The sequence below is a fragment of the Ciona robusta genome, chromosome 4, assembly GCF_009617815.1.
Source record: "Ciona robusta chromosome 4, ASM961781v2".
Taxonomy (NCBI): domain Eukaryota; kingdom Metazoa; phylum Chordata; class Ascidiacea; order Phlebobranchia; family Cionidae; genus Ciona; species Ciona robusta.
The window spans coordinates 625,921-647,365 of NC_143238.1; the positions used below are offsets into that span (position 1 = coordinate 625,921).

A 21,445-nucleotide genomic window follows, 5' to 3' on the forward strand; every position below is an offset into this window, starting at 1 on the left:
GTAAGTATTCTTTGTTTACTACTAAATGGAATGAGAAAAGAGAATAAAAACATATCCCATCTTTCCCCCACCAACTATGCTATATACTACGATAGTTAAACACGGCAAATATCATTTAATGATAAAATGCTCATTCTTTTCAACAATAGCAATAAATCAACCTCGATTAGGCCTATACTGACTGGGCATTTTTCAAACCTAACTTTCAACATGAACGACCGACTTTTATTTTAAAGAAAATGATACCATAGGTACCATTGGTAGGTCTACAAATGAGACTAAAGAGAAAAAAAAACAGATAAATTTTATAATGCTGATCGGAATCATTCAGGTTTATTTTAACAAACCAAAATAAAATGTGTAGTTGTTCTGCCTTGCTGTATCTGTCGATGCAGCTGCAAGAGTTCTTGTTAGAGCCGGCATCGTGATATAATTGTTCTGACCGTTGAACTTGTACCGGGCGCATGTGCCGCAACGTACGCTAATGCGCAGATGGACTAGATCGAAACATATATAATGACAAACCGGTCCAAATTTTGAGCAGGTTATGTGTGAACTGAGTGGGGCATGTTATACATAGCCTACAATAAGCTATTATCAAATAAACTACTCGCAGAGGCAAGTGATTTAGGTCTTTATATCATTACTGGTAATCATCGGCACAATATGATGTCTGACGTAATCAGACATAGCGACGCCAACAGTATAAGATGGTAGAAATTTACCTTGAAACTGTGCAAAATGTGTTTAACAAGAGATCAAGGATCTAATGCGTGAGCACGTTAATTAAACTAATTAGCATAGTATTAATTAACCCTTTTACTGCAACGGTCGACTGAGCTTGATCAAAAACTTTTAATGCGTCCCCACTTAAATGGAAATAGTTTGATTCAGGCGTGAATCGATGTGAGGATTCCTTATCTCACCAACACGTGCGTTCCAAATTCACAGACAATATAGACGCTGTCTCGACAGCGATGATTAGTAGATCTATTGACCTAACGGTTATAGCGCACGCTTTACTAACGTCATATCCGGGGTTCGACCCTCGCCTGCAAATATACTATGGACTTGTTTTCTTTTAATAAGAGATATATGAGACTACTATATATACTTTTTGTTTATATTTGCATACTAACGCAAACAAAGCCAAAAGTTACCGATTACCAGCGACTTCCCGATGCATGGCAGTTTACTTGACTCGCAAGCGTTACAATCATTAATAATTACTCATTAATTGGACGATTTTATACACCATGGTTTATAAGGCTAAGCTTAGTTTAAATTATTGTATCGAATACAGTCGATTAATCAATGGTAAGGTACATTTTAAGTACGAGTTAGCGCCTTAAACAAACAAAAATGTAATCGTTAATTACTCGCTAATTAGGCGATCATATGCAATATGGTTTATAAAACTATGCTTAGTTCAAAATACTTTATAGAGTACAATCATTTAATTGAAGTTTAAGGTGCATTTTGAATTTGGCGCATTTGATTAAAGAGTAAAGTAAAAGCAGTTGTTACAGTCGATGAATAATACTACTTCAGTAGCGTGCTCAATTAAATCAGTTTTCAATTTTTTTGTTATAAATCTAGAAAAGATATTTACCCTGAATCCCTGATACATGTGACCTAAATAGGAAGCCGAAATGTCTATATATTAAATAAATTAAGCAAAGTGCTGTGTTATGTTTATATAAAGCCTGGCAACAACAGCCCATACAAATCTAAAATATGTTGGTATGAATGCATAGTTTAATATACAAACATTCTAAAGGGTTTTCTAAAAAACCAACCAAGCATATAAACTTGCAATGATTGTTTTGGTGCAATTGTAATGGCTTCGTAACAAGCTGGAAGAAATTATAATAAAAACACTCCGACGGAACATTTTTAAAACACAAATAATTCAATTAAAACACATTTTGATGTCTTGGGTAAACAAGATATAATGCATCATATAATATTACAAAGCAATTGGTAAAACAAAAAAATATAATTAAAAGCATTTTTCTTGAGTTTAGCTTTAATAAAACATTTTACAACACAATGTTTCCAATACAGAGGTAGCGCTAATTCTGTATGAATTTAACATCATTTTAAAATGGAAATGGTAGTAATAAAACATGGACTGTAAAATCTACTCAATAATTAATTACGAATACACAGTGACGTAATGATAATCATCACTTTAAGTTTAGGTAAAAATAAAGTTATAACTTTGCAAGTAATTGCTGTAAATCTCTGTGCGTATCTCGATCATCTTTATTTTTACATGGCAGTTGAGCTGCACATTGTAGCCATTTCTTTGCATTTGAGTAATCCGACTTTTCATAGTAGCACTATATAATTTAAAGAAATAACATTAATAATATTTACTAATTTACCCGTAAGTTAAAAAGTACAAGTACGCAACTTTAAAAGCTATTGCTTTATCTTTATAACACCCATGATCACTGGGTTGGAACAACAACTTAATCTCTTGCCCAAGGACACATTCACACATACCCACAATTTAAATAACCTATGGTTAACAAAGAAGGTTTCTACAACAAACAGGTGTTTTTCAGAACCAAGTTATATAACTGAAAAAACTGAACTTACTTTTGCAACATAATATTGGTTTGACTTATAAAATCCAGGATTTATTTCCTCAGCTTTTAGAAACGATTTTAAAGCATCATCCACTGTAGCTGTTGGTGGGGTTGCAAATAATGTAGCTGCTAATTTACGTTCAATCCAAGTTAGCATGTACACACCTGTAGTTAAAATATAATATCAATAATATATAGTAGTGTATGGATGTATTAAAACATATACCCCAACACCATCGGCCCAGCATAAAATGTAAAGTTGGTTCATCTGGTTGTATTTCAAGTGCACGTTCAATATGTTCTTTTAATTCATATCCATATTCAATCTTTTCCTTGGTTCCAACAAAATCTGTTGTTGCCCCAAGACTAATAGCATACCTTGAAAACAAAAAACTGTATTCAAGATTAATGGCAACAGTTTTTAACTTATTTCCCTGGGGTGGTTTTATAATTGTTGTCTCTTTGTTTACTTAATATAAGATCTTATCGTTATCCTCTCAAAAAGATAAATATCTATATCTGTTTAATGAGTATGACATGTTATTGAATGGTAAATGGTGAATGTTGTGTGCAAATAAATGACAGCATAGTTTACCATTTATGAATGTCAGCAGAATTATCATTGAGAGAGATGGCTTGCTTAGCGTACTCGAGAGCTGACATGGCGTGGAGACAACGTTCATCGTATGCGTCCCGCATATCATATGCACCAACATGTGAACGACACAATCTCCATAACAGCTGCCAGGAATCTTTGTGCTGTGGTATGAAAGGTGTTGACAATGTTGTCGCAACACAGATACAAATAAACTTAATAAACTCTGCCTTTGTTTAATGTTTGTAACAGAACCATCTTATTTATTTCAGTTTGTAGATTATATGAGAAATATATATTTGCTAAATAAATTAAGCAAAACAAATATATCAATGAAAAGTAGCAAATTCTCTCAAAATCCACCGAGGAAGAAAACTGAATATGCTTAGTGCTGCTCAAGTTCCATGTTGTTGGGAATACGAGAAACAGGCACAACGTTTTAGCTATATTAATTTAATGGGACCAGCTTCAAGACACTTTCGGTTAATTAATTAAGTTAATTTCCCAGAACCTGCATGCAGAAAAACACAACACTTACATTTAACTCATTATCTTGCAAAATCCTCATTGCTTCTTCTCTGTCTTCATCTGTTCCCTCATTAAGTAGATCAACCTTTACACAAATTATGTTCAGTTCTTCATCAGAGCCAGGTAATGGTTGCTTCTCAATTACATCATCGGCAATATGATCTGGTGGTGATCTAAAAAAATAGTTAAATTAATATTGTATCTTTTTCAATTAAATTACCCATTTATTTTTTTTCTTTTGTGGGTAATTTATTTTGGGATTTTTTTATGTATGGCTAATAATTTGCGTTGAAGCAAGTGTCTTGCCCAAGGACACACAAGCCCATAATGGTAGCAGCGACAAGCCTTGAACCCATTTACTTTGAGTTACAGGCAACCAATTTGCCACAGTGCCGGACACACTTTCAGGCAATCTTCTCATGTTACTGCTAACATAATTCGATATTTAGTCACCTTATAATTTTGGACCATTTTATATTTTATCCAGGTTAATTATTTACAAACTCACAGAAATTCATCATCAGATGGGAAATCATCATCATAATCGCTACAAGCTGTTTGAAAAGTCCCAGCTGTTCGGCCTGAGGCGATTGATAATGCTGTCCCACTTCTGCTGCGTGTGCTGGTAGTACGTCTTTTATAAACAATACAAAGAAAATTTATTTAAAAAATTTGCCCACTATATTTAAACAGTAAAGTAACTATTAATGATATTATTAAGAAATATTTATATAATATATAAACTATTTTTTAAACCTTGCTCAAGGTCACACAACACACAAACAGTGTATCATCTGTATACCTAGGGATGCACATTACAGAATAATTAGGTATTCTAGGATATCCTAGAATACTTTATTTCGAATCTTTTAATATTTATAGAAAAAAATAATTTTAGCCACATAAGTTGGTTTATTGACTCTTTCATACCAGCCTTGTTGGATCATGAGCTGTAAAACGATCGAAAATTGTACTATTGGGTAGTTTTTTCGTCATGAAACGTATAGCAGGCTATGAAAAGACGTTGCATAACGTATACTCTTGAAAGTCCCACAAACACATTTTTTTTTAAATTAATAAGTTTGAAAAATTGTTAATATAGTGTATGAGATGACGTATGATGATGTCATTAAACAGAATACCGAATCCCGTAATTAGATTCGAATCTCATGGATTCGAAATTCTGTAATGTGCATCCCTATGTATACCTTGGAAATTTAGCTAATAAACACAAGCATATATATATATATATATATATTACTTCTTTGGGTTGATACTTCCTCTTATTCCATCCAATTCTTTTCTTAGCTCGACGACTGCATCCGATAAATTACCTTTCAAATTTATTATTTCTCTTTTAAGTTCTACAATGCTACGAGATAGATCTGGATCTTGTACTCGATTGTTAGATGACCAAAACCTGTGATAAGTTTACAGATATTATTGTTGCACATTAGTACTTCAGTGGGCCACTTACCATGCAACAAATGAATATAAATGTAATATGTAATGTTTTATTAGAATCAAAAATTAAAGTATTAAATATATACTCTTTAGATGGGAAAATATCAGTGAAATAAACTGGCAAATGAAATGTTTTGTGCTCAATTCCAATTTGACGTTTTTAATAAAAACATTGTGTTTCACAGTTTTGTGTTATTCTGAAAAAAATCTTGTAAGGGGGTGAAAGAAATTTGTTTTGCAATGTTTGGTAAGGTGAATAAAATCAAAAATCAAACAAGGTTATGAAGCATTACTTGGAATCTTTATAAATTATGAGCCTCGAAAGACTCATAAACCAACACATTGCAGCTCTTGTGTTTGTCCATACAGGTTCACAATCACAGTAAAGTAAAAAAAAAAAACAATTTTTACCATTTCTAGTAATTACAAACTTACTGAATAACTGCATATGATACAAGACCCCCACCAACAAACAGAGTTATACCAATCCCAATATGTTTCAATGTGCTTCGATCAGATAAGCTCATCATAGACGACATGATTATTCTTATACAGTTGGTTAAGGTTTAATAAATCAAATAGAAATACCTAATCTAATACATATTAACAATAGACGTACAATCTAAGAAGTAGAAAAATGAAACATAAAACTGAAATATACCTGAAAACACTTCATTAGACAGTCTGGCCAAAACTAAGAAAAGATTATGGTAATGTGGAACATAATAGAAGTCACTGGAAAAAGTTTATATTATACAACGATGTTTCTTATTTTTTCTGTTATAAGGTATGATTGGTTTAAATTTCATTGCTTGACCCAAAGCTAAAACACTTGATTTGCCTGTGTTATGTTTTTGGTTGACAACTTCAGGTGTGGCTATTTGTAGAAAGTGTTGTGTGCCATAAATAATAATAGATTTCTGCTTTAAAGACAACTATCACATACAGTAAAAAGGGTGTTTCAATTTTTTGAAACTAACTTTTTATTAGATCACGTTAATTTCAGTCATATCTTAGTTCCATGTCAGTTACTTGTTCTTGCTCCAGTTTTTTAATTTCATCCCGAAAACTTTTAATGTTTTCTCGACTTTTCTTCAATCTCTCTTTTAACTCTTCCACTTCATTCTGTATTTTCTGCTTTGCTGACTGAAGTTGTGCAAGGGTGGTTGCTTCTTTTTCTTCAAAATCAGTTTCATGTTTATGTGCACCAAGTGTAAGTTGCCTGTTACTTGTAAGTAGCGAATGCATCATTGTGCTTGGATCTTGAAACACCATTTCGTCATAAAATTCAGAGATTACAGCTTTTTTATTACCAACAATAATATTGTTTTCAGTTTGAAACAATCTCAGACCATGATAAATTGTTAATGGCCGATCGTTTGGATCATGAAAAAATATTTTAATTACAATTTCAAATTCACCCCAACCAGTTTCAGTAACTTCATATGGTGGTTTAGTTACAACACGAATGGGGTTGGCGTAACTTTCATGCAACTTAAATTGAATTTTCTTTACATACACTGACATATCTTCGTTGTGATATGGCTTTAGATAGACAGTCCATGTATGTGTATGTCCATCTTCCTCCCGCTTCTTACCAAAATATCTTGCAGAATTACCATAAACAATTGGTTTTATAATGCAAACACCTTTAACTCGACCTCCGCTTTCAGCGTTCGTAAACTCATTAGAATTTCGACTCATTTTTTAACCTTATCCACGATGTTTGCAAAGGTTTCTTAGAGACAGTCGCAGCTCATTTGAAACTTAAAAATCTAAAAATAACTCAATAGTCCAAAGCTTGCTAGTATCGTGTTGTCAATTCACAGCCACCCAACATGCAATTCAATTTATGTTTTTTTACGGTGGGCACTTTTTGCCAACAGTCAAGTTGCAGCAATCTCTCTTTTGCTGTTTTTCCATCGCTTACCGCTAGGAGATTATGACGTCACTTTGTTGGCCAATCTTTCTTTTTTGGCCAGTAGGGAATTATTGAGCACGGCAGTGGTCATATAGATCCTTTTTCGTCGAACAGTTGTTCTTGTTGTTGTTGTTTTTTCCACGACTTTTTTCCGCATTAATCTCAAATCTTAATTCTAGCATTATTCTTTAATCTCTTGATTGAAATAAAATTATAAAATGAATCTATAAATTTTAGACTAAATTTCGATTTAAAATCGCGCATAACTAGCGATTAATTAGTCTTTTTAGTGGCCGTCTGGCCGACTCAATCGGGATTTCCCCTACAAACTCCAAATATCATAGAAATCAGGATTTTCATTTTTGCTTTGCTGGCAATTTTGCGCTCGAGTATTGCACTGTTTATGTTTTCGTTTAGTCTGGTTAGTAAATCGTTTACATCATAGTTTGGACGTTAAATTGTCACCGTAAGTTGGTACACTTGCTTTCATACAAACAAATTCAGTTAGTGCTAACAGCAGGCAATTGTGCCAAGAACAGTTTACATCGTGAAATGAGGTTGGTACTTACTATACTCAGCACTGTAGAGATGGAATATTAAACTACGGATTATTCAATGACCGTAATTGGTTGTGTTTATAGTGGTAAGCACTAATTTATTACGAGTTTTTAAACAAAGCCACTTTAATAGAAGTAAAACGATATACCAATGTTTACATACTTTCACTTTAAAACAGCACTAGCAGGCAAGTGAACTGTTTGACTACCTACATAGGTTGATGCGGTTACTTAAGTTGTTAACGTAGTTTTCGCGAAGACTGACGTGTACCAATATTTATGCCTTGTACACTGTAAGTCATATTTTGTTCTGTATATAATCTACTACGCAGAGCAAAATCAAGAAAAGCATAGAAGTTGAAGAGATGGTTTTCTATGCATAGCAACAAGAAATCGATCATGTATTATTTATTTCTCAAACAATAGTTAACTATAGTAGTATAAAACCCAGTGATATTTATGTACCACTATTCATAGGCGTTCAATTAGGGGTTTCGAGGGTGCCTTGTTACCCCAATTTTTCAAAACAAAAGTGAGATAGTGTGTTTCGTCACCCCAGTTTTACAAGTCACTATAGTTTTTAACCTGCTGTTAAGTATCTATGGAAACAATCAGACCCAAACCCTACTCTATTCATACTATTCAATGAAGTTTATTTATGTTTTAAGCTGTGATTGTAAATGCATTTTAATCACGTCATCCCAGATTTTGTTAAAATGTGAATGACGATCCTAATCCTAAATCACCGTTTTGTTTTGTGCAATGGTAGAGTTCTTGGGTATTACCATGCAATAAGGGGGTTGTACCTGTTAAATTATTCAATACGTTGTAATCATACAATAACAGCATGTTTTACTTTTTGGTATATACAAATGAGTTTCATAGTGAACTATTTAATGCAAATAATTGTTTACATCTGTGAGCTGAAACAGGTCACCTGGATAAACATATAGTGTGGCTTTGTGAACCCAGCTTTGAAAATAGACAATTGCTTGTCACCTCAGTATTGCTGAATTGACTCGTATGCCAACTTATATAAATGCTTCTTTATTTGTTATAGTATCCAAAACACTAATAGCCTATATGTGTGCAGTTACGTAATAAATGTGTAATAAGCTAATATACACAAACATTTTATGTATTCTTTGTCGAACTTGTGTTTTTTCATTACAAATCCATTGTATTGCACTGGTTTGGTTTTAATAAAGACTCAAAATTTCCCCTAATAAGTTTATTTGACATATAATATCAGTGGCGTCGATTTTATAAAAATGTAGGGGTTGCGATATTAAAACGTATTAGCTGGAAGTCGATTTGTAAAATGCGTTGTAGTAAAAGTGCTAATTAATACTATACTAATTAGTTTAAACCGTGCTCATCCATTAGATCTATGATCTCTTTTCGTTTTTAGGAAACCTAAAGAATAATTTTGAAACGAACTGTTTACGTCAAATTTTAAAAGTTGCTGCTGATGGTAGATATGATGTGACTACGTTAAAGGTTAACAACTTGATTTACATTTTAACGCATGAATATGAATGTAACTTATATATCCTCGCGTGGCCACAAAATGACGGTCGTTATAACAAGGGTGTTTATACAACTCGTGTCAGCTTACGAGTTATCATGTATGTTACTTTGTTTGTGAATATTTTTTTTGGATTTTTTATGTATGGCAGATAATTTAGTGACTACCGGGTTCAATTTTTTTTTAGTGAGTTGGCATGTTACATTATATATTCTTTTAAAAGGTCGGTCATAAACGAGGATAGTTTGATATCGTCATGCGGTTCACAAAATTGGCTAAAAGAGGTTTTAACAAATGTGCAATACCAAATCCATGAAACCAGAATGCAGTAAATAATCCTGACCAAATTCAGGTGTGGAAAAATAGTCAAAGACTCATTGAAATGCTGAAAGAATCATGCGCTGAAGAGAAGCCAGAGTTGGGTTCGAGCAATTGCCGTTAAGTTTTTGCCAAAGGATACATACGCCGACAGTGGTGGCAGCGAGCCAGTGACGAGACTTGAAACAATTGCCTCTGGGTAACAGGCAGGTGAGCCAACCACTTTCCCACGGAGACGGTATATACCTTAAAAGTAAAATAACCACAAAATAGCAATATTTTTATGTGGAAATTCCCATTTTTATATTTTAAACAGGAACGGTGATAAATAAAACTAGTCTTACTTCAAAATCAAAACGAATTCTTTATAAACACACAGTTCGCGAGGTGGCGTTGCAGAGTTGCTTGTCGTTGCCTGTCAATCAAGTAATGGCCGCACGTAAGTGACCCTTTTGATCTATTTTTATTTCGCATTTCTTAACAACTTTAAACAACACTTTTAATATTTAAAACTTTTATCCAAACATAACCGTCTAAAAAATATCTATTACAATCGTAAAAATAAAAGGCCATCTTTCGATGTGGTTCAGGTTAAACGAGTAGCTGACAGATGCAGGCGGCACCCTTTTTAATCAAACAGCCAAAGAATTTTAACGAGATGCATGAGATACAGGTGTCGTTTTATAAGCGCTATTAATTCGGCGTACCAGTATATGCCAAGTGCTGATGCATTGTGTCAACTTTTGTAAGCGGCTGTAAAGTTCTTCTGCGGACGACAACTTAGCTGATATGTTTGCTTAGCTTGTAGAGAGAGGCTCTCCGATTGCACGAAGGCTTGCCGCGGTGGTTACAAGGGTCGGAACGGTGTGTGCACAAGCTATTGTGGAAGCTGCTTGCCCAGACTGGCTTCGAGTTACACGGCAGGAACATGCAACTCAAGTTGCAAGCAATGGCGCACCGTGTCTGGTGCGGGTGGGCACGGCTTTCTTCGCACCTTAAACAAACACATGGAGATTATTAACCTTCGAATCATATCACATGGTAACACTTGTAAAAATCACCGTACAAGTATCATAGCCGTAACTTCTTGTACTGAAAAATACCTTTCCTTTGCACCCGTATGCTTCGTTAAATATAGGTGCGTGGTATGTATGCATCATCACATTTTCCTTTTGGCATAAATCATTAAAATATAATGCCGCGTAGGTTATTATACGTAATAAGTCATTTGGAGTTTCCCGACTGTCCTCGTCGTGGTTGTTTTCTTAAGTGATTCGCACACGAGTAGGCTGCTGTCATCTTCTTCCCATTCCGTTACATAGAATTGCTTCTGTGATTCTTCAACCGACTTATCCAAACATGAGGTATATGGCAATTTGTTGCTTTGGTTAATTGTACCTGTAAGTCGAACATCGCGTTGTCCAGGTGGCATAATCGCTAGCGCTGAAATCACAAGCAGAAATTTATATGTGACAACAATTATGAAGATGCAGCACAGATTGTATCTATAATGTCATATTAAGAATGCAGTGTCTATTGAGGCTTAATAATGTTATGACGAAGTAAATACGACAAAGAGATTTTGTTTGGGTTTTAAGGTATGGAGTTTTAAATATTCCGTTGTATTTTAATCATATAATAGATTTTTTTAAAAGGCTGATATTAAAACAGACGTTAATTCGAAGGCATTACTTATCTTAAGTAAATATACGCAATGCATGAGCATGTTGTTTCTCGCAAGTGCTTAAGGTTGTTAAATATTATGACAGAAATTAATCTTGATCGAAACCTTAATAAGTCACGAATAGAGGTAAATAAGCCACGTATATATGTGTGAAATAGATAGTAAAAGTTATGCAGTAAAACCAAATATGTTAAGTTAAAAACGACCGTGCGGATTGTAGAAGTAGAGAATATTGTAAAAAATATATGTAACATCCGGGTTTGTCATTATAGGTTAAGCCAATCCAAAATGCAGAGGCGTAAATGTGTGACGCAAAACAAAAGCACAATTTCTTATTGTTTATGGCATTCGGGAAATCATCACAGAGGTAGCGCGGTTCTTGCATTAAGATGCCCTCCAATGCGTCATGACACAACCTAAATTCCGAAATAAAATTCATTGTAACTTTAGTAAAGTGCTGTGATCAACTTGCGAATACAGGTAGAACTATATAAAAAAACAGAGCGGAAATAAATGTAGCAATGTAAGTGGACATCGTATCGTATAGAATCTAGATTACACAGATCAATATAAGAAACGTGTATATGTTGCGTTAAGTAAAACAGCTATTTCCCTTACGGAGACACAAGGTCAAGTCAAAGTGGAAATAGGCTTGAAAATAGGATACTTGCTTGAGATTAAGATGTTGTTGAGTGTCCTCGAGTCATTCGGGGCGTTTTTAGAAGATTAGTATTTGTAATTACTATTGGAGATGTTGGCTGAGTTGTGCAGTTCAAGACAGTAGGGTTATATCCAAAACCATAGTAACAGTAGTCAACAATATATGCGCCATGTGGTGTAGAGTTTTACTTCAATATTAGGACATTGATAAACCATTATGGGTTAACTGTCCATTGTAATGTCGCAGCATTCGTTGGCAGTTTATTTCTCATGTACTTTGATCAGCGACGATTTTAAACGTTTGTGTAACCATGAGACCACATAATAAGGGTCGATGTGAACCGGAATTCGGTGGCGTAAGATCGGCACTATACGAACAGTATAGATAAGCTGCATGTGAATCGTTCGAAATATGCGTAAGACAGGAAGTGCTTCTAGAGCGAAGAATCCTGTGTGATTCGCCGGTGGCCTTTGTGTTGGCTCATAGGACTTCATCGGACCTTTGATTCACCATTGGTCATTAACCGCAGCTGAATATGACTGTCGTGTATACTTTGAGTTGGAAATACGGTTACGCCGCTGTTAGTTTCTAGTTTAGTTATGGTTGCTTGTCTAAAACATTTCTACAATAAACTAGTTTTATTCGATAAACTCGGTGTAGGTGTATAAAGCTATCGAATCTTGAGAAACTCGTCGAATGCCTTAAAGGAGTTACTGCAACATGATGCCGTTTCGCTTGCTTTGAGTGTATGTAAATTAGGCCGATTTCCAATCTAAAGCATAAGGATGCATATTCATGTTGCGTAGGTAAAGTTTTCTTCTTCACTTACTATAACTGCATTGCAGTCAATTGAAACGGGCGGTAAGCATAAGGTAACAATGTTTCGTTGTTTTGGTTGTTTTCCGTGTGCGTAGTCAGTTCAAGTTTGCTCTTTCTGCTCACCTTTATAAACACTATAGTTGTAGTTATAATATACCAGGAAAGAAAGAAGGAAATCGTTGATATTTTGTACCAAACTGTACCCGTATAGTAGCAAGTTACTTTTGCTTCGTTCAAAATGGCGCCCAGTATGTCGCAAAGACGGTGCCCAGCATTTACCTTTAGCACGAATTTTTGCGGGAAGCCTTGTCGCGTTCGGTGTTTTATTTGTATTTACATCGAACAACATTAGCTGGCCGCCTTGCAAGCTAATTTCAAGGAACGAACTGCGTATCTTATTCAATAGGAAACCATTGCTCGTGCGAGTAACACGAAATCTAATAACCTTTTTGTTAAATGCAGCGAGTGCAGCTCATATAATTAGCTTTGTGCAATATATTAACTGGTGTTTGTTAGATATCGTAAGGGATAGCTACCTTGATGATGGTTTTAACCACACGGCTTGCGAAAGACCGTCACTTTCTTACTAAGAAATAATCAATGCATCAAGCTGTACAATATGTATATAAGATTACATAAGTGTGTTTATAAGATTGTTACCGACGTAAAGGCTAGCTGCCGCCAATTAGGATTTAGTTGCAACGTTTAAACCGTGTATTGCAAAGATTTATACATCTATAGAATGCATCGCGAAAACTAGTCTGTTCATATGAGCTTGGGTGTACTGCATTAGAGAAGAGAAAGGCAAGATGCGCGCCTATAAAAGAGAGAGGGTGAGAGGTAAAAAGGCGAAAAAAGTTTGCATCATCGGTAAAGGTCCATTGCTGATACGTCGATTGCGGCAGTAATCAAATCAGTGTCGTAATCATACGAAAAGGTACCGCTAATATATGTTACGTCGTATAGGTATGATAGGTTGTCACTGTGAGGTGTATTCGTGTAGGAAATTGTTTGTCTTTGATTCTTGTTATTAAATGTATTTATAAACAGGAAAATTTAGACGTCAAGGTTAAAAACTATGTTGACATCAACAAGGCGACACAGGTCTGTTGATACCAGTTCACCTTATTCCAGTCCGTCTACCTTCCGAGTTCGACGATCAACTAGAAGAAACTCGCGCCACATCTCCTCAGTCGAAAGGGTTTTCTTTATCGCCATACGGAGAACTTAGATCTACAGAAGACGTTTCCATACCCGAGGAAAACATGTCATCTCCATTAAACTGTAGTGGGCCGATCGGCGCCGGTTTCATTTCCGATGATTCTGAAGACATCAAAAGTGCAGATGAATATAATGTGAAACCCACACCAGCAGAAGTGTTTTCACCGGACGCAAAAGACGCGCGCGATTCGGCAGACTCCGTTGCATCTGTTTCCGAACAAGATTCTATGAAAATCGCTGCAGATTCTACAACAGAAGGGGCTCGTGATCAGTCGATTAAAGCGCAATCTGGAGACGTGATTCGACTGAATGCAAAAAGGGCAAGAGTTGAGAATATTGTGACCAATATTAGAGTGAAGCCAGATCGAGTCTTATCGCCAACAGCTTCGAGTTCAAAATCTGATCAGAATGCTATGCGATCGTCTTCAGCTCCAATAAACACCTTACCGAATAGAAAACGACATTTAAGCGAACAGATTCGCAGCCTGCAGGAACAAATTAGTAACCTACAGCACGAATATCATAACGGCACAGTAAGTTTATTGTTTGTAAGAAGCACCTATTTTTGATATCCGTGTTTATACTGTATGCTTGTTTTTTCGTGCAGTCACCATCATCGATGGCGCTAAGCCAGCACGATGCAAAAACGATGAAAGAAACTGCTCTTACGTCAGCAAGAGACTCTGAAAGTGAATTAGTTAAACAAAACATAGACGAAATTGTTAAAGGTGAATTACGGTATTCATATTTTAACTGTTTGTATACTTAGTTAATGCCTGTATACGCATTATACAACTTTCTAAATTACAGCCGCGTCTTCCCCTAGTCAGTTCATCAGCCAAGCAATGAAACTAGTTGCAGCAGTTTCGGACGCAGAAAAATCTTCTGTTGCTGGTACCGGGGAAAGTATGGCAGAGGGATGGGGACACCAGCAACCTAAGAGACAGTGCTTGGATACAGATGACGAGTTTGTCGATTCACCAATGAAAATTCAACCACGTTACCAGGCTGCGATCAAACTGAGCGTGACCGACGCTTTGAATGAAGATGAAGTAAATTCGTCGTACCAAATACTCGTAAAAACTTTAAAGAAGGAGTTGGCCCTTGCCTTTGAAGCAGTGGCAGAAAAATCTGCCAAGCGCATCTTACAGGAGTTAAGGTTGAAGCTGCCATCAAATAAGCAAGTTTGCGATGCAACAGAACACGATGACGACCAGGAAAGTTCGGTTTTCTACCAAAGTGATCGACAGCAAAAAAAATTAGGAAACCCTGAAGATCATAATGGGAAAGAACACTTGGATAGCAATCTGTATTCAAGACCCAATGTTTCTAGTTTCATTGTTGAAGGTAAGACATGAAAAACTGACAACCATTTTGATTTTATCTGTTTGGGCTTTTTAAAGTTCAAGTAATTGTATATTTGTAACATTGCACTCTGTACATGTACGCGTAATTTGTTACAGGTAAACAAGAAAAAATGCGAACTACAAGTCAATCGCAGATGTGCTTTGGAAACGTCGAGGTTAGAAAGAGGTCTTCGGCCGGAAATACTAAACCCAATAGCCCGCGCGACGGTTCCATTTATCCCGGTCTGTCTTCGGTATACGGTCGGTACCAAGGATCCAATGTAAACCCGGTTGAGGCGACCCACCATGAAAACCTTATACAATCTAGGTGAGTATTTTGTATACCAGTTGTTTATAATATTTAATTATGTTCAGTAGTGAAGATTATTTATCATTTAGAAGTTCCAGTGTCAACGATCGGCCACAAACACAAGCCTTATCCTTAGTTACAAGGAAACTTACTAAAGATCGCAATCAAAGCCCTTCTAGTTTCGATTCTCTTACAAATGATGATGCCGGAGACGACATCGGACGATGTTCCAGTAATGATATTGATGCAGATGCTAGACTTCCTTCGACTGCTAAACTCCAATCTGCATCAGTAGGACCACAAACAAACTGTCACTTGCAACACGCAGCTTCCATTCAACGAAAGTTATCCAGTGACTCCCCATCAATTACAAACACCTCAAAAACCCAACGAAGAAGTCGTAGTAGGTCGCCAGATTTTATGGAAAGCAAGCAGCAACTATCTACCTCGCCGTATCTTGCACGTCCCGGTTATTCCGCTAAGGATCCATCTTTCTTCGCTTCTGCAAACTGGCCATCCATTCCGGATTCATCAGCTTTCCGCAATACGCTTGGTCATCAATCACTTTCACCCACCCACGATCATTACAGCCGATTCTTTAAACCTGAAAACATAAGAAACAAAGTTCGTTCAGTGAATATGTCGGGTTCAATGGGGCAGCATAAGACCCCACTTTCCACCCCTATGATCGGAGGCTCTATGTTTCGTAACCCATCTTATCCACCAGCATCTAATACATCGTCTTCAATCTACCCCTTCGCTTCACCTCAGCTTCCTTTCCCGTTGCATCCTGTTTTCCAGCAGGGGCATCTTGCCAGGGCTCTTGCAAGCGACTACAACCGTATTCGAGACAGCTTTGATCCGTCCGGGGGAATTCGATTTATTTCAACCAGAACACCAACCAGAGATACAATAAAACCAAGAGGTATATGTTGTAATAGTTTAGTTTAGCATGCGACGTATCTCTCTTGCTAGACACTTAAGCGAGCACTAGGCGTATGGAATAAAAAAAACAATAAATAATTGCATAATGGCCGCTAGTTTTTTTTAATTTTGTCCGCCATACTCACATAAACATAATATATTCTTTGATTCACTGGAATTGTACATTTAACATATACTCTCAAAATATTTAATTTTCTGTTTGTTTTTACAGCTTCAATGTTAAGTGGTCATCATATAGATTCAAAATGTGTTTCTCCAGACTATGGGAGTCCATGCTCCGATGTAGGAGCCTACTCGTCATCGATATCCTTTTCTAATAAGCCACATTAACCTTAGTTAATTAATTATATAAACTTACCGTATAAGTTTCGACTTTTTGTGGTTGTGTTGGGCTTATTGATTATCGCGGTAATAAGTCATCGCCGCGTTTTACTCTTTAGACTTTAATTAATTACTTTTCCTCGCTCCAATCTTCGGTCGATCGAAGTCGCTTAAGAAATTAAACGCATTGGAAGTGAAGCAAGTATTATTCAATGACATTTAGCATCGATCCAACTCAACTGCCGTGATCATTCGGTATTGGTTATAGATTATAAGATATAATATGTGGGATGAAGATTACTTTGCATCGGAACTTGTCATCGATAATTTCCTTGCGCGATTCATTCTTTATTACGTCATCGGCCTTAGTTGTTCTTCTGTGCGGAGGATTTTTGTTTGTCACTTTGCCGCGTTAGTGCATATCATTGATTTTGTGGGTGTTATAAAGCTGCGCTAATTCCGGTAATTGAGGATTAGTGTTCATTTTAGTCACTTATTACGCTATAGCTTTCGTTTTCAACAGATTGCCTCTTTTGTTTACCTCTAATTACGCATTTATTAAGGTATCGCGAGCTGCAACCTGAAACGAACGCAATATGTCACTCTCGTATATTTATGTATGATCGTCAGAATCCCGACAAGATAAAACGATCTCAATTGTGAAAGTGATAACCTTATAATACGATAAAACGACGTTGTTTTGTATAAGCGACGTTCCTCTGACTTAATTTGAACAAAGCCTTGTCACTCTCGCTCCGCCCGCCCCCCATACTAATCACTAATAATAGGTGGAAGTAGTTAATTAGGAAAGACAAAGGAAATCATCCCTTTCACTGTACCGCTCGACGACCGTTCCATACTTGGAAGTTAAATGCCAAACTGAGCTCTTTATTTTTCAGCAGCTCAGTTCCGTATTAGTCACAATCAACCCAGCGATAGTGGTTGCGATTTACGTCGTTACGACGCCGCTTTATTCGCCGAATCCTGCATGTTGGGGCAGTGTTCTACTGCGAAAATCCGCGCTCTCTGTTTTGGGTGTTACATGGCGCCTGCGAGTGACCCGAGTGAGGCACTCGCTTGCCTCGTATGCGACTCGTACACTTTGTTTGACTTACTTATTATTTCTGAGGAATAACTTGTTAGAGAAGTTCAGTCGTATTATTGCAATAACCACTTAAAAGCTTCCGGGTAATTTACAATTAACAGATTTTAAACCCAGTGTAATAGGTCAATTCTATTTTTAGCTTCATTTGAAACGTTTTACTTCTTAACCAAAGCTTTACATGCAAGAAGGCCTTACTCCTCAACATTTGAAAAAGGCAAAGTTAATGTTCTTCTACACCCGATATCCAAGTGCAAATATGTTGAAAGCGTACTTTGCCGATGTTAAGGTATATATGGTTTAACCTTTGAAATCGTTTTATTATTCAAAATAAACCATTCAGCGCCAATTAAAATCTTAAAACAATAAATACAAACACACTAATAATTTGTTCTACATCTTTGCAGTTTTCTCGTGCCACCACTTCGCAACTGATCAAATGGTTCAGCAACTTTCGGGAGTTCTATTACATTCAAATGGAAAAGTTTGCCCGCCAAGCACTTACTGAAGGAATAACCGATGTAAACCAAATCCTGGTGACACGGGACAGTGAAATACTACGAGTTCTCAATCTTCACTACAATAAGAGCAACGATTTTCGAGTGAGTACTTTTATTGAATTGATAAAAAACCTTTTGCGTGATAAGACTATTTTTAATGCGCTTTTAGCCGAGACTGGTACATAAAACGAAAATCGAAACATATGCGCACGCGATACAGTTATTATTTACGCGATGACTTCTTACAAAGGGATCCACTTGAAGTGGCCATCGAGTATCGCAGAAGCAGAAGCAACATATCCGCCTTGTCCCCTCCTAACATATACTTGAACCAGCTGGCTCTCTTCTGTCTCACCTCCTCTATGTTACAAACCTTACCACTTGTATCTCCCTCCACTTCTCGAGTTAACAGGTGGAAGCAACGCATGTATAAACCCGGTTGTTTGCCTACCGTCCTTGAAACCATCCCCGCCACTTGAAACAACCGAAAGACGCCCACCCGACCGCCCTTTGTTTTAGCAAGCTATCACCCGAAGATCACTAAGCTCATGCGAAAACTCGTATAGATATAGATCGATAAGTGAGGTCGCTCGATCGGCACTTGAATATAACGGCGCTCGATTATGCTCTTCAAATGTTCTTTTATTTTCTGCTTCAGTTTCCTTAAAGTTATTACGCATCCGGTTTCATTGAGTAGTTCCACGAATCCGCAAGTTTTATTTACAATTTAAAAATACGAAACCAATACATTTTAAAAATTCCAGGCTATTAATTGTTACGCTTTTGTCAAATATATACGTAAAACCGTGATTTAACCTCTGTGTTACAGTTAATATATTTTGGCAAGTTAACCTGTTCAAATACTGCAGCTTGGCATGACTTAGTTTGCACCCAGAAAGTTTAAACGCGTAACCGTTCAAAAATGAATGCGCAAAGATAAGCCACAACAACAATCGCCGCCCGATTATCGCTTACTATAATGACATGCGACTGTTCGTTCGAAAAAGAAAACAAATCGATTTCTTTTGCTAACCTAAGCTGTCCCCTAAACAAATGTGAGATTCCGCTTATACATCATTAACTTTAGCACAAGTAAAATTTTCTAACAATACGTCGCCATTATACCGACGAGGGCGTTGCGAAAATGTAGCAAGATATCAAATATAATTAATCAGTTATTTAGATGTAATCGCGCACCGATGTTAAATGATAAATGTTTATCGTGTGCAGCCGCAGTCTTTAAATTGCGCATTTATCATTTTAACTGTGCTCCATTAATTCGGTCTGCAATGCTTATTGGAACTTCCCATGGCTTGGAAATCTCCGTAATACACGTGTGCTATCAAGAAGAGGCAAGCGCTTGAAACTTAACACCTCCTGTCCGCGCTCCCCGTGAGGATACGTTTGCTCGTTTGTCGCTAAGAGGGCGACGAGTCGATCAGAAAAGGAAGGAAGCCACCTTGTTGTGCTGCGAAGAGTTATTAGCAGAAAGCGACAAGCTAGTGCGTATCTATTGCTTGTTAGCTCGACCAGATAATCGAGCATGTCCGGATTTGCATCTTATTACCAAAAAGCCCTGACGTTAATCACGTATAAAAAGTATTTGAGTGTATTTTTATTTCTGTTAATTTTATATGGTAATTTTCGTCAAAACAACCCTAAACTGTTACCATGTAATTGAACTTGTCAATACGCGTGTTTGTCTGTTGGGTTTATTCAAGAACCTACCATGGCGTGATTATCACCGAGGCCTTTCTCTCAACAAAACCATCGGCAGTTATTGATTTCTGTTTCGCTCGTCAAGTCTTAAAACCTGTCGTTGTTCAAATTCTCGACTATATGGAGACGCCACGGACAACACTTTGGCACTTGCCGTGCTAAGACCCGGCTTCCCGCGTCAAACTATGACAGCGGCGTATCGGGCTTCCGAGTCACCAGTTCCCACAAGGCAAGCTTTTAGACAGTGGGTCGCGTGGCACTCTGGCTCGACGCCGGCTCGCTGACACTTACGCATCGACAGTATCGACAAGTACAGTCCGCCGAGGCAGCTTGAGCTTCGTTTAACCTCGAAGTGCAACACAAAAGACTTTGAGGCGCTGTAGGCTTAAATATCGTGACGAATACTGTGTTCATATAAACTGTCTACAAATTCATCTTATGTATTTGCTATAAATGTACAAAGTATTAACATGAAATTAATTATGTCACAGGTTCCAGATCAATTCATCGACGTCACTCAAACAAGCCTACAGGAGTTTTACCTGTCAATCAAAGCTGGCAAGGACAGAGACCCAGCGTGGAAGAAAGTAATCTACAAAGTGATTTGTAAACTAGATCACGATGTTCCGGACATTTTTAAGTCCGCGAATGTTCTCGATCGACTCTGTGACGCCCACTTGTGATTATTCAAAGCGGTGATTTTAGAATCAAACAATAAACCTATTGCGGTGTTATTTACAGACATTTTTTATTACCCCCTTGATTTGGTCATTTAGCTGTAACTTACTGCCTTCGGTGTAGATGTGTATTCAATATTTATGTATATATATCTGTAAGAAATCACTTCTCTGTATATATTGCAATTTGTTTCTATTACTTTTGCTTCATGTGCTGGCAACGACGCATCACTTAGTGGGTTATTTTCGTTTAGCGTAAATTTGTTTTCAATTCTATTATTTAGGTCAAATTCGGTGAAAATTAAAAGTTGCCATTCGAAATCATAATTTTGCATATCGTAATGCTTCATTCTGTTGCTCAATGCTTTATTCGTTTTCTTATAGCAAGAACGAATTCCGTAGATATGCATCTAATATTTCATTTGGTGTTCTAATACGTAGTTTGGTATATACGGCACCCATGTAATAAATGTGCAATAAATGTGCAGGATAACTTTGAACAGCTTATGCTAGAACAGAAAAGTACAAAATTTGCTGAATATAAGGAATAAATGGCACATCTATCCATTAAAAAGATGGCAAACGCTACTGCGCTTGTAGGTCGGAACAGAATACACTACACGGTCTGTTAA

General features: G+C 36.7%; 3 protein-coding genes and 1 long non-coding RNA gene across 5 annotated transcripts; 2 read left to right on the forward strand and 2 right to left on the reverse strand.

Annotated features, from left to right (window-relative positions):
* Nucleotides 1-1,821: 1,821 nt before the first annotated feature.
* Nucleotides 1,822-5,766, reverse strand: LOC149736283 (regulator of microtubule dynamics protein 3-like). Its single transcript, XM_089877107.1, has 8 exons — nucleotides 5,620-5,766; nucleotides 4,982-5,140; nucleotides 4,229-4,354; nucleotides 3,731-3,893; nucleotides 3,193-3,356; nucleotides 2,824-2,975; nucleotides 2,608-2,762; nucleotides 1,822-2,345 (listed from the first exon to the last, which is right to left on the reverse strand). The coding sequence occupies exons 1-8, from the start codon at nucleotides 5,721-5,723 to the stop codon at nucleotides 2,217-2,219; spliced, it is 1,152 nt and encodes a 383-aa protein (XP_089733233.1). The 5' UTR covers nucleotides 5,724-5,766; the 3' UTR covers nucleotides 1,822-2,216.
* A 39-nt stretch (nucleotides 5,767-5,805) lies between these two features.
* Nucleotides 5,806-7,141, reverse strand: LOC149736284 (YEATS domain-containing protein 4-like). The gene has a single exon (XM_089877109.1). The coding sequence runs from the start codon at nucleotides 6,886-6,888 to the stop codon at nucleotides 6,187-6,189; it is 702 nt and encodes a 233-aa protein (XP_089733235.1). The 5' UTR covers nucleotides 6,889-7,141; the 3' UTR covers nucleotides 5,806-6,186.
* Nucleotides 7,142-7,274: 133 nt separating this feature from the next.
* LOC149736285 (uncharacterized) lies at nucleotides 7,275-8,850 on the forward strand. Its single transcript, XR_016384953.1, has 2 exons — nucleotides 7,275-7,748; nucleotides 7,995-8,850. It is a non-coding gene; the product is annotated as an uncharacterized LOC149736285 (long non-coding RNA).
* A 4,634-nt stretch (nucleotides 8,851-13,484) lies between these two features.
* LOC149736286 (uncharacterized) lies at nucleotides 13,485-21,298 on the forward strand. Of its 2 annotated transcripts, none has more exons than XM_089877112.1 (9): nucleotides 13,485-14,426; nucleotides 14,501-14,621; nucleotides 14,704-15,240; nucleotides 15,357-15,567; nucleotides 15,642-16,474; nucleotides 16,706-16,797; nucleotides 18,099-18,206; nucleotides 18,325-18,519; nucleotides 20,628-21,298. In XM_089877112.1, the coding sequence occupies exons 1-9, from the start codon at nucleotides 13,938-13,940 to the stop codon at nucleotides 20,817-20,819; spliced, it is 2,778 nt and encodes a 925-aa protein (XP_089733238.1). In that variant the 5' UTR covers nucleotides 13,485-13,937; the 3' UTR covers nucleotides 20,820-21,298. The 2 variants fall into 2 exon arrangements, with proteins under 2 accessions (XP_089733238.1, XP_089733237.1); XM_089877111.1 differs by having other exon boundaries at nucleotides 13,488-14,426; nucleotides 15,639-16,474.
* The last annotated feature ends 147 nt before the right edge of the window (nucleotides 21,299-21,445 follow it).

Excerpts from the sequence above, each read along its gene's own strand:
- LOC149736286 (XM_089877111.1), top strand. The coding sequence starts at position 13,938 with ATGTCATCTCCATTAAACTGTAGTGGGCCGATCGGCGCCGGTTTCATT. Across the intron at positions 14,622-14,703 it reads CATAGACGAAATTGTTAAAG|CCGCGTCTTCCCCTAGTCAG; the intron begins GTGAATTACGGT and ends TCTAAATTACAG. Across the intron at positions 15,241-15,356 it reads TTCTAGTTTCATTGTTGAAG|GTAAACAAGAAAAAATGCGA; the intron begins GTAAGACATGAA and ends AATTTGTTACAG.
- LOC149736283 (XM_089877107.1), bottom strand. The coding sequence starts at position 5,723 with ATGTCGTCTATGATGAGCTTATCTGATCGAAGCACATTGAAACATATT. Across the intron at positions 5,141-5,619 it reads GTATCATATGCAGTTATTCA|GTTTTGGTCATCTAACAATC; the intron begins GTAAGTTTGTAA and ends AACTTATCACAG. Across the intron at positions 2,976-3,192 it reads TCTGCTGACATTCATAAATG|GTATGCTATTAGTCTTGGGG; the intron begins GTAAACTATGCT and ends TTTGTTTTCAAG.
- LOC149736284 (XM_089877109.1), bottom strand. The coding sequence starts at position 6,888 with ATGAGTCGAAATTCTAATGAGTTTACGAACGCTGAAAGCGGAGGTCGA.